The sequence below is a fragment of the Ambystoma mexicanum genome, chromosome 3p, assembly GCF_040938575.1.
Source record: "Ambystoma mexicanum isolate Mex_15411 chromosome 3p, UKY_AmexF1_1, whole genome shotgun sequence".
Taxonomy (NCBI): Eukaryota; Metazoa; Chordata; class Amphibia; order Caudata; family Ambystomatidae; genus Ambystoma; species Ambystoma mexicanum.
In genome coordinates this window covers 640,204,342-640,222,439 of record NC_090925.1, presented here as the reverse complement: position 1 = coordinate 640,222,439, position 18,098 = coordinate 640,204,342, and the positions used below count along the sequence as shown (strand labels likewise).

Here is an 18,098-nt window from a genome sequence, read left to right as displayed (position 1 = left end):
ACACTTATTCGTGAAACTTGATTAAACTAAATTCCCTGCGTTTTTCGATGCTAACATTACATGAATTGCAACATCCTATTAATTGTTTACGTCATTGTATAGGATTTGTGTTTTTTAATATGTAGTATGCAACTGTATTTTAATATATATATTATACTGTATTTTATATCTTGCACATTTTACCTCTGCTTTGAAAGAACCATGAACATTTCTAAATAAAGCTTGATTTGAATGCTGTGTCTTCTCAGCCTAACAATTGCGCATTTCATGCAAAAAGTATCTCCTGTTTCATTCTACCTCAAAAAACATGTTTTAAAATGTTTACCTATCACTCAACTAAATCTTCTTTTAATGTTCTGTCCATCCTTTAACAAACCTCCTGTTTCATTCTACCTCAAAAAACATGTTTTAAAATGTTTACCTATCACTCAACTAAATCTTCTTTTAATGTTCTGTTCATCCTTTAACAAACCTCCCGCCTCAGCCTAGAGAAAACTCTTTCGAAAATGCAACCATGCAAGGCCTAGTCATATGATGTTAGTCTGCACTTACCGAACCACTCACAGGCACAGGAAAGTCTGTTTTACTCAAAATTCGAAATGTCTCGTGTTGGCATTTTTGCATTCTTTTCCTGATTTGGAATGCTCTGGGATAGATGGCAAGGGCATGGTGGCTGCGTAATACGCTAGGAGACAAGACAAACATGTAGTCACTTTATTTCATCCACCCCCTCCCCAGCGTACCATCACTCCCTCTGTCCTGTGTCCAACCAACACACGCGGGCACGCGCGCAAACAAAACATAAACAAACAGTTCCAAAAGGCGCAGCCAGGGAGTTAAGTGAGCCAGATCTCCCTCGGCTAACAGCAAGCAGGGGCACTTTTTTGTGTATTGTCCCTGTGGATTCAAACCCGAGCTGCTAACGAGACAGCGATATGATATGATATGGCATTTGTAACGCGCCTATACACAAGTGTTTCAAGGCGCGATGAGGCGGGGGGAGGGCCTAGGGGGGAGACAGACAACGATCTTACTACGCCAGGTGTCATTCAGATTACGCAAGTGCAAGGGTAGAGGGGAAGGGAAAAGTGCAAGGGGAAAGGGAGAGGGGAAAGTGCAGTACAGGGTTATAAGCAACAAAAAAACATTATAAATAACAAGGGCCAGCTGGTGGCAAGTGCGAGGTAAGTGCAAACAAGTGCTAGGGAAGGGGGGCTGTAGGGATACAGACACAGTCCCGCAGTGCAGGGGTTGCACGGGAGGCAGTGCAGGGGAGAGTGGCTGGGCAGGGACTGAGAACAGTGAGTGGCCCAGTTGCAGATTCAGTGCAGTTTCAGTCATTTTAGCAGGGGAGAGAGTCAAGGAGGCAGGAAGGCTGTTCAAGAGGGAGGCTCCTGCAGAGGAGAGAGATCTGTCCCCAACTCGTTGTTTGGAGAAGCGTCTGACCCTGAGGGAGTTGGAGATGGATGATGTGTCACACCCAGCGTCACATCACACTACTATTTTAAAGATGCCGGATTTCTTTTGTTTCATTCAATAGACTGCTTGACACATACAGCCCATGTCAAGCAGTCTATTGAATGAAACAAAAGAAATCCAGCATCTACAAAATAGCACAAAAATGCTACCGGGCAGGGAGGAAAAACACTTTTTTGTTTTATTGTTCCATGCTGTGGACACTTCAGCCACGCCCAAAATGTACGCCACATCCCCTCCTTAAACTCCCTCCCCCTAACTTCCCAGGGCTTCATCCTTTAGGGTCGATTTCTCACCCCACTTAAAGCACTGGCCGCAACCCGATCCCACAAACACAACCCTGAACAAATGTGCGCATGCGCACATGCTGACCAAATCCTGGGAGAAACTAAGGCGTGCTGGAGGCGCCTGAAGGGAGAAGGAAGTGTGAGCGACAAACTCCCACGCTAGTCCCCTCAATGCTGCCGAGCCTGCCAGGGCATGAATATCACTCAGCCGCCACCCGAAGTTATTCTTTAGGAGAGGTCACTCCCCGGGTGTGTGTCCACCAGCACGCACTGGCTTTGTGCAACTCAAACTGTATAAAGGAGGCGCTGCGCCGTAACTCCTTGCACACGCCTAGCGCGGGCACGCCGGCTGTTAGATGCCACCCAGGGCGAATCTGGCATTGTCTGCGTCCTGAACTTGCCATGCACAGCATGTCCGTGTATGCCACCCCCCGCAACCCCGAATCCTCGTAGAGGACGATGACAGCAGCCCTGAGTCTCCCGGACAGACGCTGCCCTGCCTGCCGGGTGCCTGGCACCGCGGCTGTCCTGCATTTCCCGGCGAGGTACTACCAAGCGGACAGCACAGAACCACGGCTACTCTCCTGAGTCCCTCAACGCTGCTGCTGTTCTGCCATTTCTGAAGCGGGACTGTCAAACATAGGCAAATCACGGGCAGTTCTTAATGCGCACCCCGTGCGACTGCTGATCTGACATCCCTGGCGCGGGACTGCCGTGCACAGGGTAAGAATTCGCACTGCATAAGGCACACATCGCGCCACTGCCGTCCTGATTCCCCCGAGCGCCTGCCCTGCCAATCTCTGCCGTTGTATTGGACTCGTTGGCGATGAGATGCAATGCCCGTGTCCCTGGTACTGAACGGCACTGTTTGGAGCGGAGGTGCAATGCCCATGCCTGGTGCCACGGCCGGCAGAAGTTATTGTGTCTGCCTGGCCCACATCCGGTCTTGAAGAACTCTATAGAGCGGATGCCATGTGTGCTCTACAGCGGAAACAGCTGGACTTCTGAATACTCCAAGCAGGATTGGCGGTGTCCTCCCTAGACTGATTATGCTGCTGCCTCTTACTCTGTGCAGGGTAGGTGCCAATCTTGGCCATCCCTGACATGACTGCTCGTCTGATTTCTCTGCATAGGAGATGCCCTTCCTGCCCAATATTTAGCTCAAAGTGAGTGTATGATTTATACACCCGTGCCTTATAGAAAGACACCTGTGCCCTATAGACAGCTATATATGACTCTCAGTGATGTACCTTCACAAGGCAGAAGGTGCAATGCCGGTCTCACGCCTGGCAGTGGCGCTGCTGATCATCCAGGGTGCAGCCTGCTACTCCCTAAAGGAGTGCGTAGTGCATGGCCTTGGGGGGCATCAAGTCAAGCTCTTGTGCTACCAGATGGGATTATTGCATGTGCCATCGTTGCTACCCTCATGGCTCCCAGGCACAGTCACCAACATGGATGTGTCACGGAACCGGATCTCGTGCCTGCAGCAAAGTGACTTCCAGAACCTGAGTGCCCTGCAGCTGCTGAATGTGTCCCAGAATGAAATCCGCACCATTGAGAGCCATACCTTCGCCAACCAACGCCACCTGGAGCTCTTGAACCTCACCACTAATGCACTAACAATCCTCGCTGAGAGCATGTTCACTGGGCTGGGTAACCTCACCATCCTGCTGCTGAGGGACAACAACATCACCACCATTGAAGCCACTGCCTTTGCGGGCCTTCAGAATTTAAGAACGATTGACTTGGGGTCCAACAAGCTGCACACTTTGGATGCATTTGGTGCAGTGTTTGAAGTGAGGACATTGGAGCACTTGCACATTGGTGATAACGGTTTGCATTACTTCCTAACCAGTGATTTGAGGGTCAGCCTCTTGAACATCAGTGAACTAGATCTCTCCAGGAATCCCCTCTCATGGATTAATGTGACCAGTGATGTTCTGAAGGGTTTGCAGTCCCTGGATTCTTCATTTGTCGGTGGAGAAACTTCACTAAGATGGGACTTTCAAGATCCCTGTTTCCTAAATAGTCTAAAGAATTTATTTCTGTCAGGGATTCAGATGGAGCCTCCAGAGCTGTCAGTCTTCATCCAAAGTCTTTCTTGCTCTTCCTTGGAGAATATCGAACTCAACTATTTGAATTTGTCCGAATCTGATAATCTTGTAGAACAGATCTGCTCCTCCCACCCCACTCTTAAGGTTCTTCAACTGAAAGGTAATAACTTCACAGGGCTGAAAGAAGGTGTCTTTCGAAACTGCACTGTCCTTAGCCATTTGGACCTGAATGGCAACCATTTACAGCATGTAAACAAAATGATGTTTAGGCATCTCAATGCGTTGCAGGCGCTGTCCCTGGGAAACAATCAGATCCTGACAGTCTCAGATGACATTTTGCAGCTTCCGACATTGCAGATTTTAGATCTTCAATACAACAGTATCACAGGCATTGCCTTCAATCTGTCTGCATCTCCTAGCCACCTCACGCATCTCAACCTTGGCAATAACAAGTTTACCGCAATTGGGAGTTCATCTCAGTTCGAAGCTCTTGGCAATCTGTTGGAATTACAACTGGGAATCAACTTTGTCTTGGACATAGCAGTACCCTTCTCTCCAAGCTTAATGAAGCTAAAAAACCTTGAACTAAAGAAAAACAAACTAAATTCCATCAGGAAAAATACTTTCATAAATCTTTCCGCACTGCGCACCCTGAATCTGGTGGCCAACCAGATAGAATCAATAGAACCAGGGGGCTTTGAGGGTCTGAAGCATCTAGAAACATTACTTCTTGGTAGTAATAACATTGCCAGCCCGTTGCTCGAGAAGAACATCTTCAGTGGGTTGACCGCACTCAGAGACTTACAGCTTTTTAGCAATGGCATCTCTTATGAGTCTTCTAAACCTGTCGCAAGGCCTCCTTTTCTTGATCTGAAGTCGTTACACACCTTGGCTATCAACAGCCAGCGGCACACGGGGCTCCTCAATTTACCAGCAAATTTCTTTGATGGATTAGTGTCAACTGAGAAAATCCATGCAGGTAACATAGCTATTCACAGCGTGGATTCCAGGGTTTTTCACTACACCCCTAATCTGAAAGAGCTAGATTTGAGCAACAACCCCTTGACCTCAATTGACCCTGCAGTGTTACAGCCTGTGCCCAAACTGACCGAACTGCACATCCAGCAAACCAGCTTGCAATCACTCAACTTTCTAATTGAGACAAATTTTACACGGCTCATTTTACTGCGGGCAATGGGGAATCAGTTGAAAAATTTGAACTCCTCCATTGTAAAGGCTTTGCCAGCCCTGTTGTTTCTGGATCTTGGCCTGAACCCCTTCATGTGCAGTTGCGATAACCAGGACTTCCTAAACTGGTCAACGAGTGATCTGCAAACACAGGTGCTACATTTTTATGAGTATATTTGTGCATACCCGCTGGAGTCCATGGGACAGCCACTCTACAAGTTCGACAGCGCTTTGTGCACCGTGAACCTGGAGTTTATCCTCTTCATGTGCACCTCCCTGGGAGCAATACTGCTGATGCTTTGTTGCACATTTCATCACATGTGTAAATGGCAAGTGGTCTACGCCTACTACTTTTTACGTGCTTTCCTTTATGACAGAAAGCACAAGAAAAAAGCTGCATGCAAGTGTACCTATGACGCATTTGTGTCATACAACAAGCACAATGAAGAGTGGGTGTTATCTGATCTCCTTCCGACACTCGAAGAGCAATACCACTGGAAGTTGTGTCTCCATCACCGGGATTTCGAGCCGGGGAGGCCAATTCTTGACAACATTGTCGAGAACATCTATGCAAGTCGCAAAACCATCTGTGTTATCAGCCGGCACTACTTGGAGAGTGAGTGGTGCTCTGGTGAGATGCAGGTAGCGAGCTACCGCCTTTTCGATGAACGCAAGGATGTGCTCATTTTGATTTTCCTCGAAGAGATACCCAGCTATTTGCTGTCACCCTACCACAGAATGAGAAAGTTAGTGAAAAAGAAGACCTATCTCTGTTGGCCACAAAAGCAGGAAGAGGTACCAATCTTCTGGCAGAAAATCAACCTGGCACTAAAAACAAAAGACGATGGAGGAGAAGACAACCCAATTTTACGTGTGGATATTCCCGAAGAAGATTAACTAATGCAGACGGGTTCTACTCAATCGTAAAAATGTGCTTCCTTTATTAAACAGGTCCAAAGTAGTGTTGGCCAATTGGATAATCAATAGTAAATGAGTTTTACTTTACTTAGTAATGCAGACCTACTGACAACATGTAAGAACCACCAGAATGGTTTAGCCTACTAGTTCTGTAAGATAAAGATCCTGTTTTGTGAACAATCCAATAGTCCTACTGGCAGCACCTGACATATGTTGGATTTGTACAGGGAACGTGATAGGATAATTTGGTAGTAAATGTCATCCTGCCAAGAATTGATCTGATAAATAATTATCTCTATTTAGATTATAATAATTAACTTGCTCATCAAATGTCAGCATTTATAAACATTACACACCCAGGGCCTCATTACGACCCTGGCTGTAGCTGTGCCCTTATTAAGGGCACGACTGCCGCCGGTAATTATTTTTTACTGGGTCCCAGAAAAGGGCAATAACCTGGTCATGCCGACCTTGGCAGACCCGGTAATTGGCCATTTCTTGGACCTGGTCAAAATCAATCCCCATTCCCATTTGAGCCCCATAGGGCTCAATGTGAATGGGAAGGATGCTAACAACGGGCCCATTAACGATGGACCCGTTGTTAGCATCCTGGACTGCTAGCGGGACCCGCTAAGGGCGCCTGGTCTAACCAAGCGTTCCTTAGCGGGTCGCGCAGCAGTCCTCGTAATAGGTCAGCCAGTAATGAACGGTGCTGGTCCCGTACCGGCACTGTTCATTACGGGACCGCCAGGGTCCTAATGAGGCCCCCGGAATCATTAACTCGTCACTTTTTCTATGAAATAGAATTGGTTCATACACATTAAAACGTTATTGCTGTCATTAGTCACGCACATAGAAACATGTGCACCAACAGAAAAACATGCACGCTATGACAAAGGCTCAAACATCCTCAAGATCGTGTGGCCCTGGACCACATATATGTGCCTTACCTAGGACATTTCCTTGTTATGCAATCAATATATTTCTACATCTTACAAATAGGTATTTTCCTGCATGGTTAGCCATGCTTGTCCTTGCATTGGTAGTTCTTAATGGGCATAAGTTCATTGACCTGGGTATTCAGATGATTTGCAGCACATTGACCTACTGGAAGTGTATATTTCTCCTTTGGTTGCCTACATTAAATGTATAGCTGTAGAATGTTTCTCAAATGTCTTCAGATGTCATACTGACATTTACTGTCCAGTGATGTCATAAGTGATGTCATTTGTTACTTCATCAGTGCGCTCTTGTTTCCAGTGATGCCATCAATGATGGTATATGTGATGTCATCAGTGTGATAGTAGGCTGCACAACAGAGCAGCTCGGAGTTAAGATGACGTAGCTTCGAACACCTGTAGAATTACAGGGGTTTTGTAATGTCACGTGTAGTTAAGTTTTTCCACTGTATTTCAAAGGTTCCATTGTGTGGAACTGATTCACTTGAACTGTTTCTTACAAAGGTTGCATTGTGTGGAACTGATGCACTTGAACTGTTTCTTACAAACGTTGCATTGTGTTGAACTGATTCACTTGAACGGTTTCTTACCTTAAGTTCATTCAATGAATTTCAAGAGCTTTGTTATGCTGTTCTTTCACATGACTCGAAGTACTAAACATTTTCATTTTGATATCATAATTGGTGTCACATGCAAAGTTATCAGTGCGCTTCCCAGCTATGCTTAATGGGGTGCTTCCCATTGCGAGACGGTGGGCCACGGAATTTGTCCTATGGCTATGTTCAGTGGCTACATTGCCCTGGTCATGGCCTATGACAATGTCCCATGCCTGGCTTTGCCACGTGATGAGGCAAATGAGAAGGAAATGGGAAAAGGAAGAGGGATTGGCAGAAGGAAGACAGATAAGGAAGAAGGACTCTGACAAGGATGTGCACAGGGGACTGAGACGAGGACGTACACGAGGGACTGTGACAAGGATGCACGTAGGGAACTGTGATGAGGATGCATGCAACTTTGATTCGGATGCTTGGGAGGTGCTGTGATGGAGATGCATGTGAGGGGCTGTGACGGGGATATGTTTAAGGGACTGTGATAGTTAATGCACTTGAGGTGCTCTGATGTGAAATGTGCGCAAGGGAGTCTGATGGGTATGTGCATGAGGACTGTGATGGGGGATGCGCACGAGGGACTGTGATGAGGATGAATGCGAGGTCCTCTGACGGGGATGTGTGTGAAGGACCGTGATGGGGATGGGAGCGAGAAACTGTAATATGATTCCTGTGTAGAAATGTGACAGAAAGGCACTCGGGAGCCTATGACCTGGGTAATGGTGTGGCCTCTGATGGGGCTGCTGAGCAATGTCCTGAGATGTGGGAAGCGCGCGAGGTCCTGTTAGTGGGGAGGCACGCAAAGGCCTATGATGGGGGACGGATGCAAAGGTCTGTGACGGGGATGCATGCAACTACTGTGACGAGGATTCATGCAAGGGACTGTGATGGGGATACACTCGAGGGACTGCGATGGGAAATGCGCACAAGTGCCTGTGACGGAATGCATGCGAGGGACTGTGATGCAGGATGCATGCAAGGAACTATGAATGAAGATGGGCACGGTGGTCTGTGACGAGTATACATGTGAAGGTCTGTGATAGGAGAAATATGCGGACAAGGAAGAGGGAGGCAGGGTAATGGATTACTTATCAGTGGCCAGGTAAAGTAAGAGGGTGGTGTGTGTAATGGATTGCTGAAGGGTTAACGGGACAAAGAAGAGGGAGGCGAGGCTAATGAATTACTTGTGGGGTACCATAACATGGAAGAGTAAGGTGGGGATAATGGATGTCTAATGGGGCACCGGGATAAGGAAGAGCAGGTGGGGGTAACATTTTCCTAGTGGCTACCGGGACGAGGAAGAAGGCAGTTTTAATGAATTTCTAATCAGATACTGGGATGAGGGTGTAGGAGGTAGGGGTAATTGATTACTAATGAGGGATCAGGACAAGGAATAGGGAGTAATGAATTACTAATGCGAGACGGGACAAGGTGACCGATTACCTATTGGATACTGAGACGAGAAAGATTGCAGTGGAGGTAATGGATTACTAATGGAATACTGGGTTGAGGAAGGCAGGGATTATGGATTGCTAATGGGGTACTGGGACAAGAAACAAGGAGGTGGGGGTAATACATTACTAATGGGGTATCAGTATGAGGTAGAGGGAGTGATAGGGTTAATAGATTTCTAATGGATTACCCGGATGTTATGTATTTGTCATTTGTGTAGTGTCTTTTCCCATTGGTGTGTTCTCAAAGCGCTGTAGGTTAACGCCCTCGGGGGACCAAAGTCCAATGTATGGGAAATTCATCAGAGGAGTTTAGAATACATGCGTGCATTTTAGCCAATACAAAGGAGAATAGGGGTGGCCAAATCCTGATTAGCTACCTATATTTAACTGGCATGTGGATGGGTGCTATGCAGTTGTCTGGAGAGCATGCAAGAGCCTCATTATGTGTCCAGCTAGACAGAATGTTTTGTTGTGGCGAATAGCTGCATTCTGATAGAACAGGTGTTGTGCAATGTGTCTTAAAATGGTGTATGATAGCAGAGGCAATCGAGTGGGTGTGCTTGCCTTCGGCAGTCTAGAATTCCTCAAATCTCGTGATCGAGGGTGCGATCACGTGACATTAATAGGAAATGCCCACAAACAAAGAGCCTCGGAATAGAGCATTGAAGGCTCAAGGTGTGAAGGCCTCATAGGCACACGCACCATGAACATAAAAACAATTAAAGGACTCAGTAATCTAAACAGATATTTATTTGATTAACTCCAGGAGTGGCTTAACGTCATATGTCACGTGATCGGAATGGCGATCACGTGACACAATTAGGAAGTAGTTATAACCGAAGCCCGGGACGGGCGGCTGCTCATGCAGCTGCTCTCCCTGTTCCCGGTCTTTGGTTTCTCAGAGAATACATAGATTGGTGAGTACTAGAAGAATATATTTTTTATTTTTATTATTTTTTTTCATTATATAATTTTTTCATCCTTATTATTATTATTTAGTTTTGGAGTAGTTGAACAAATAAGATAAAACATTTTTTTTTACAACATTTTTATTTTTCACTGACAATTGATTTTATGGACATGGGTTGTTTCTTTCATAGATCCACCTTGGTTGAAATGCATCAGCCCACAGTATAATATCTATGGTGACCATTGAGTAGGAAGTTTTGGACATTTTCCAAGTAGGTAGCACCTTGTTTAATATTTTACTCCCTATCCTCATACATGTTGTATCATTATGTTACATGGTATGTGTTAAAAAAGGACAGGAATCTTATACATTTTTGGTATTATTGTCCACAGATTCTGGTGAAATCAACTCAAGGTCACAAACAGATTCCATTTGGAGAGGTTTGAGTTGCCCCATAATAACAACGTTAGTGAAGGTATTAACTCTATGCACGCACATGGACTTGGGATGGGAGATAACATGTGAAATTACTGATTGAAATCCTTCATCTATTTTAACAGATAGGGAAATTGTAAAGTAACATCCATACCTGAAGAAGGGGGCAAAGGACCCCGAAACGCATTGTATGATGTGTTGATCAATTTGCTGATGAACAGTATGAAGGAAATATTGTTAGATCAACACAGGATTGTTACTGGATTGTATCATATATATTTGTTTTAATGTTTTTTGAACCTATTATGAAAATAAATGTACACATTTTTTCCAAACTAATTATGCTATATCAAAACTGTTTCGTGTTGAATTCTACACTTTGATTTATTCTGGAAAATGTTCAGTTGAGTGAAACAGGAGACTGTTATGAAAAATTGAATTATGTTATTTGAAGAACATTGTACTTTATAAAAATGTTAGGAAATTGACGCCAAGTTTCTTCACAGGCTAGAACTTTTATTTGAAGAGGATTGTGTCCTCGTTGGAGTGACCAGGTTATCATCTCAGTGCTTTCTGAGGTGTTATCAGTTTTTCTGCCTTCGACAGTTTTCCATAAGCATGGAGTGTGATAAGTACCTGCGTGTCCTGGCTGGTTTCTTGGTTTCGTAGATGTGGCATGGAATCTGTCCTGATGTCTGCTGGGTTTTATTGTCTGTACATTTTGTGGCAGGTTAATTGCTTACCTGGAAGGAGGTTAACTTACTCAAAGAGGATGAAAGGGCTCATCAGGATGCAAGGGGGAAAAGACAGGCCTTGAGGGCCATCTGTACGGCAAGGTGGTCCTTAATGTGTCTGATGCTAAGAGCAATTGAGCTCCAGATGGAGGGGGTTGCACTGAGAAGAGGACCCCTTTAATCTTGTCGATTTGAAAGGAGGTATCAAAAGGAGGAGTGCAGTGCCTGAGCACAGGTTTCTTTTGAGTTGGTAATGGGCGAGTTACTGCAGAGGTATTCTGGGCCTGTCTTGTGGAGGGCATGGTGGGTGATGCACATGGGTTTGAAAGCGCCCCGTCGCCCGACAGGGAGCCAGTGAAGGACACAGAGGGCAGGTGTGATGTGTTCTCTGGGGCTGAGAGCCAGCAGGAGCCTAGCTGCAGTGTTTTGCGCCCGTTAAAGCTTTCTGAGTTGATATGAGAGGTCACCCAGGTTAAAGGAGTTGGCGTAATCTAGGTGGGAGAAGATGATGGCCTTTTACTTCTCCTCGACCTCTCTGCGGCATTCGACCTAGTGGACCACAAGACCCTCACCTCACACCTCTCCCACTCCGCACATTTCTCTGACCAAGCCACCTCCTGGATAACCTCATTTCTTGAAGGGAGGGCCATGAAAGTCTTTTCAAACATTTCGAGCGCAACACCATCCATAATACACTGCGGTGTCCCTCAAGGCTCCTGTACAGCACCTACGCTTTACAATCTATTCACTAAGCCCCTATTCGAGAAACTTGATGCACTTGGGATTGCCTACACCAACTACGCCGACGACACCCAAGTGCTCCTCCCTCTATCAGGCTCATACCACAAAGACGCCCTAGCTCTAAAACTCATATATGCCACCATTCAAGCCTGGATGGCCACTAACGGCCTATGTCTTAACGGGGATAAGACTGAAATCCTTATCCTCGGCCAAAAATCCACACTGGCCAGGCTAGACAGCTGCTATGCCAATTTCAACATCGACAACTGCACTATCCCAGTCCTATCCTCTGTGAAAACGCTAGGGGTCTACATTGATGCAACCCTGTCCATGGACAAACAAGTTAGTGCCATTGTCTCCGCATCTGCACTAAGCACTAAACTCATCAACGCCATTAAACCATTCCTTTCCAAAGAAAACTGCCTTTCAATAGCAAGAGCTACCATAGGCGCTAAACTTGACTATTGCAATGCACTTCTAGCCGGCACCTCTGAAAAAAACCTAAACAAACTCCAGGTCACCCAAAATAACGCTCTAAGAGCAGCATTAAACATCTCCAAAAGGGACCACATCTCACTGGCAAGGCAATCAGTTCACTGGCTCCCTGTTAAAGAACGCATCACCTTCAAGGTACTGACTACTACCCACAAATGTATCCACCACACTGCACCATCATATCTCTCAGACACCATTCTCAGACAGACCTCATCCAGACCTACCAGACTCTGCTACACTAACCAACTCACTGTACCACGCATCCACAAGATTACAGCCGGGGGGCTGGGTTTCCCCTACATAGCACCAAAACTTTGGAATAATCTCCCCCACGCTCTAAGAGCAGAAGGCTCCCTCACAGCGTTTAGAAAAAAACTCAAAACCTCTCTCTTTAACTAAAATTCCTCTACCTACTGCCATTCAGGCACACACTGCTAACTATTGCTACTGCCCAAACTGTATGCATGTATGCCTCTGTATGCTGTAACTAAGACGCGCTTTCCCTGTAACCAGCGCTATTCTGTAACCAGCGCCACGATGCCTCAGGGCTGATTCTGTGCGCTTAACAAATGCGAATAAATAAATAAATAAATAAATAAATAATTGTAGTGACTCTGTGAGGGTTGGCGAAGTAAGGGAACAGCCTCCCTCTCCCTCTGCGTTTGAGCAAGACTGCCGTAAGTTCTGAAAAAGCCTCAAGACCTTTCTCTTTACCTGTTCCTTCTCCTCTCTTCCTTGCTAATTATGCAGCAGCATGACTGATGTGCATGGCCCTTATCTGTCCTCAGGGCCTTGACCCCCCACATCTCTCATCCCAGCTGCTGTCTTTCGACTGCACTTACTTGGGCTCACCCTACCCCTGGGTGGTTGCACTTACACTCTTCTCCTCTTAGCACTTACCCTGAGCACGTTTCCATGAGCATCATAGAACCTTATCCCTCCCCCCTCCCCTTATGCACTTGCACATTCTGAACACACACAAGGCATAGTAGGTTCGTCTCCCCCTTCCCTTTATTCTCATTACTTGTTTGTACTATTAATGACATTGTTTCTCCTTGCTATAATTCATTGTCTATCTTCCCCTTTCCCCACCCTGTTTGCCCTGTGGACGCTTGCACCTTTAACATTTGAAGCCAGCCAACCTGGCATTATTTACTAATTTGAAAATTTTACTACATATATGGTGTGCACCGAATACCTTATTTTCTTTGCTGTGGATGCTTTGAAACACTTTTTGATAATTTTATAAGTGCCTAATAAGTGACAAATAAATAAATAAATAAGGGAAGGTGCGTCTGAGAATGCAGAGTTGTAGATAGCAAAATTTAGATGAGGAAAAGGAGTTAGCGAATGGATTAGTAATGAGGTATCAGGGCAAGGACGAGTAAGGCAGGGGTAATGGATTTCTAATTGGGTACTGTAACGAGGAAGAGTAAGGTGGGGGTAATCAATCACTAATGGGAGATCGGCTCGAGGAAGAGAGAGACAAGATATTGGTTTACTAATGAGTTAATGGGACAAAGAAGAGAGAGCTGGTTGTACTGGATTTCTAATGGGGTACCGGGATGAAGAAGAAGAGACTGGGGTAATGGATAACTAATGGGGTACAGAGGCAATGAAGAGGGATTTGGGCATAATGGATTACTAATGGGGTACCAGGATGGGGAACAGTGAGGAGGGGCAATGGATCACTCATGGAGTACCGGGATGAGGAAGAGGAAGGCAGGGGTAATAGATTACTAATGGTGTACCGGGTCGAGGAAGATGGAGTTGGGGTTATGGATTGCATTGATGGCGATGGTGATAGGAATAATTGATGACTTATACGGTGCCGGGATGAGAAAGAGGGGGGCAAGAGAAAATACTTTACTAATGGGGGAACAAAATGAGGAAGAGTGAGGTTGGGGTAATGGGGGACTCGGATGACAAAGAGAAATGAGGAACCTGGATGAGAAAGAGTGAGACTGGGTAATGGAGTACTAATAGAGTATTGGGACGAAGGAGAGTGAGGCTGGCTTAATGGGTTAATAATGGGATATTAGGACGAGTAAGAGTGAGGCAATGGTAATGGGGCACTGTGACAAGGAAGACTTAGGCAGGGTCAATGGGGATCAGGATACGAACAAACAAACTGGTGTAGGTGCACACCCAATTATTGGATAGTTGTTTGAAAATTAAGAGATTTTGAGGTGCGGGGGAGAGATAACAATCCTGGCACATGGTTGAATACAAAATGAGAAAATAAGAGTCCTAAGATTGAGTGTCCTCACGTCCCCTGCACACCACTAGACTGTGTAACTGCCAATGGTCAAACTACGGTAGGTAGGTGACAACTGCTATAAAGCACAATTCATGCCAACAGCAAAAGTAAATTTAATAAAGCAGAGTTCAGAACAAAACAAATTTGAGCTCAACGCATTTTGGATTTCACCCTTCGTCAGGTGCAGAGATCAGAAAGTAAATCTTGAAAATCTTAATGAAGTGAACCAAGTAAAAAAATTAAGAAATGGTAATAGCAAATTAGATCATTGAATTGTATGATGAATTCAAATACTGCACATTATGTATATGCCATCTCCCATAACATAGGTTAATCATTCACCTGGATTGCACTCAATGGTAATCAAAGGTCGATGTGTGTTGACTCGAGATATGTTAATGCAACTGAAAGCACGGGCTGGCGGTTCTATGCAGAGCTTAATCATCTAAAGAGTGATTGATAAGAGAGGTAAGTCTAACACCAAAGATTAAATAGTAGCCACAAGGAAAATGTGTGTCAGTAGTTCAACTACTGGCTCAGTGCGTTACCTCCCATAACAGGAAGCACTGGAAAGACTATGGACCTGATTCATGGATTATCTGCACCGAAAAACACGGGATTTGTGCGCCATTCTGCCCGCAAATTCCCATTTGTTAAACAGGGATTTGCGGGCAGAATGGCGCACAAATCCCATTTTTTTCGGCGCAAATAATCCATGAATCGGGGTTTATAATTCCACTTGGTGCGCCAATGATAGTTTCACTGGAAGGAGAGCATATTATCTATCTAGATACAAGTGTTTGTATAGCACAATAGATGCACTGTTTTAAATGAAATACCTGAACAGAGTGTGGGCAGCATAATCTCTACATTGAATTTTCTAGTTTATTCGTTCATATAAAACTCGGATTGTGTAGACGTTTTAAGAGAAAGGGATGGGTTGGTGAGAAATGCAAAACTTCAGAAAAACGCATTATTTACAACTGGTAACTATGTGAAATAGACAGATGACTGCTGCTTCTCCCTCAGCCCACCACTTCCTTTTAATTTAACAGTAACAAACATTGTGTGCAGTATTTAATTTTTCCGTTCCTTTGAAAAGCAAATTCCCACAAACATCAAAGACATTTTAATTTCGCTTTAGAAAAATGACTGCCTCGGTTTCAAGCAATGCACCATGGGAGATATTAAAACTTTTTGGAATGGTGCACCCCTTTTCCTGTTAAATTCTTTTAACAACTACTGGTTTTACACAAAACCATAACAAATTATCAGGATAATTCATAGAATTTCGCAGAAAAGTGTCGCAAGCGGCTGGCGCAGAGTGTCCGCGTGCGATTGTCTGCGCCAGGCACATGCGCTAAAACCGATTTCCGCGCACAGCGTATTCATGGATTTTAGGCTCCCAAACCAGCCGTGGCGCAGAGTATCGCAGCGACCCTGCAGCAGCGCCAGTAACGCCCCCAAGAACGCCCTCGCGCAAGGAAAAGCCATCAAAATCGCTAAATCATCGCAAAGGGCTGCGCTAACCCTGGACCAGTCTACAGGGCTGCCAAACAAGGAACGCAAAGCGGGTAACGTGCATATCAGGGTTACGCGTGAAGTTATACACGCGATTAGCCAGGGTACGTGTATTACAGGGGTACGCGTGAAGTTCTACACGCGATTAGCCAGGGCACGTGTATCACAGGGGTACGCAGGAATTATCACACGCGATTTGGCTGGGTACGTGTATTACAGGGGTACACGGGAAGTTCTACACGCGATTTGGCCAGGTACGTGTATTACAGGGGTGCGCGGGAATTATCACACGCGATTTGACTTGGTACGTGTATTACAGGGGTGCATGGGAAGTTCTACACGCGATTCGGCTGGGTACGTGTATTACAGGGGTGTGCAGGAATTATCACACGCAATTAGGCTGGGTGGGTCCTCACAGGTGTTCCCTATACACCCTCCCTTGCCCCTGCGGGCAGCCCACAAAACAGGGGACTACCCTGCACACCTGCTCATGTCCCCCTGCACCCCCACCCCCCAGCCACCAGGGGCACCCTCCACCAGGCCCCCACTCATGTCTCCCACCACCCCCACCCCCCAGAAGTGCAGGGGCAGCCTCCACCACGCCCCCACTCATGTCCCCTATCACCCCCACCCCCCCGCCACCAGGGGCACCCTCCACCAGGCCCCCACCCATGTCTCCCACCACCCCCACCCCCCAGCAGTGCAGGGGCACCCTCCACCAGGCCCCCACTCATGTCCCCTATCACCCCCACCGCCCCGCCTACAGGGGCACCCTCCACCAGGCCCCCACTCATGTCCCCTATCACCCCCACCCCCCAGCAGTGCAGGGGCACCCTCCACCAGGCCCCCACTCATGTCCCCTATCACCCCCACCCCCCGCCACCAGGGGCACCCTCCACCAGGCCCCCATCCATGTCTCCCACCACCCCCACCCCCCAGCCACCAGGGGCACCCTCCACCAGGCCCCCAACTCATGTCTCCCACCACCCACACCCCCAGCAGTGCAGGGGCACCCTCCACCAGGCCCCCACTCATGTCCCCTATCACCCCCACCCCCCAGCAGTGCAGGGGCACCCTCCACCAGGCCCCCACCCATGTCTCAAACCACCCCCACCCCCCAGCCACCAGGGGCACCCTCCACCAGGCCCCCACTCATGTCTCCCACCACTCCCACCCCCCAGCAGTGCAGGGGCAGCCTCCACCACGCCCCCACTCATGTCCCCTATCACCCCCACCCCCCCGCCACCAGGGGCACCCTCCACCAGGCCCCCACCCATGTCTCCCACCACCCCCACCCCCCAGCCACCAGGGGCACCCTCCACCAGGCCCCCACTCATGTCTCCCACCACCCCCACCCCTCAGCAGTGCAGGGGCAGCCTCCACCAGGCCCCCACTCATGTCCACTATCACCCCCACCACCCCGCCACCAGGGGCACCCTCCACCAGGCCCCCACTCATGTCTCCCACCACCCCCACCCCCCAGCAGTGCAGGGGCACCATCCACCAGGCCCCGACTCATGTCCCCTATCACCCCCACCCCCCAGCAGTGCAGGGGCACCCCCCACCAGGCCCCCACTCATGTCCCCTATCACCCCCACCCCCCGCCACCAGGGGCACCCTCCACCAGGCCCCCATCCATGTCTCCCACTACCCCCACCCCCCAGCCACCAGGGGCACCCTCCACCAGGCCCCCACTCATGTCTCCCACCACCCCCACCCCCAGCAGTGCAGGGGCACCCTCCACCAGGCCCCCACTCATGTCTCCTACCACCCCCACCCCCCAGAGCTGTGGGGCACCTGCCAGCAGGCCCCCACCCATGTCCAACCCATGTCTCCCACCACCCCCACCCCCCAGCCACCAGGGGCATCTTCCACCAGGCCCCCACTCATGTCTCCCACCACCCCCACCCCCCAGCAGTGCAGGGGCAGCCTCCACCAGGCCCCCACTCATGGCCCCTATCACCCCCACCCCCCGCCACCAGGGGCACCCTCCACCAGGCCCCCACCCATGTCTCCCACCACCCCCACCCCCCAGCAGTGCAGGGGCACCCTCCACCA

General features: G+C 47.8%; 1 protein-coding gene across 1 annotated transcript; it reads left to right on the top strand.

The window, feature by feature from the left end:
* The first annotated feature begins 1,830 nt into the window (after positions 1-1,830).
* On the top strand, positions 1,831-10,628 carry LOC138580681 (toll-like receptor 13). The gene has a single exon (XM_069651402.1). The coding sequence runs from the start codon at positions 3,008-3,010 to the stop codon at positions 5,900-5,902; it is 2,895 nt and encodes a 964-aa protein (XP_069507503.1). The 5' UTR covers positions 1,831-3,007; the 3' UTR covers positions 5,903-10,628.
* The last annotated feature ends 7,470 nt before the right edge of the window (positions 10,629-18,098 follow it).

Excerpts from the sequence above, each read along its gene's own strand:
- LOC138580681 (XM_069651402.1), top strand. The coding sequence starts at position 3,008 with ATGTACCTTCACAAGGCAGAAGGTGCAATGCCGGTCTCACGCCTGGCA.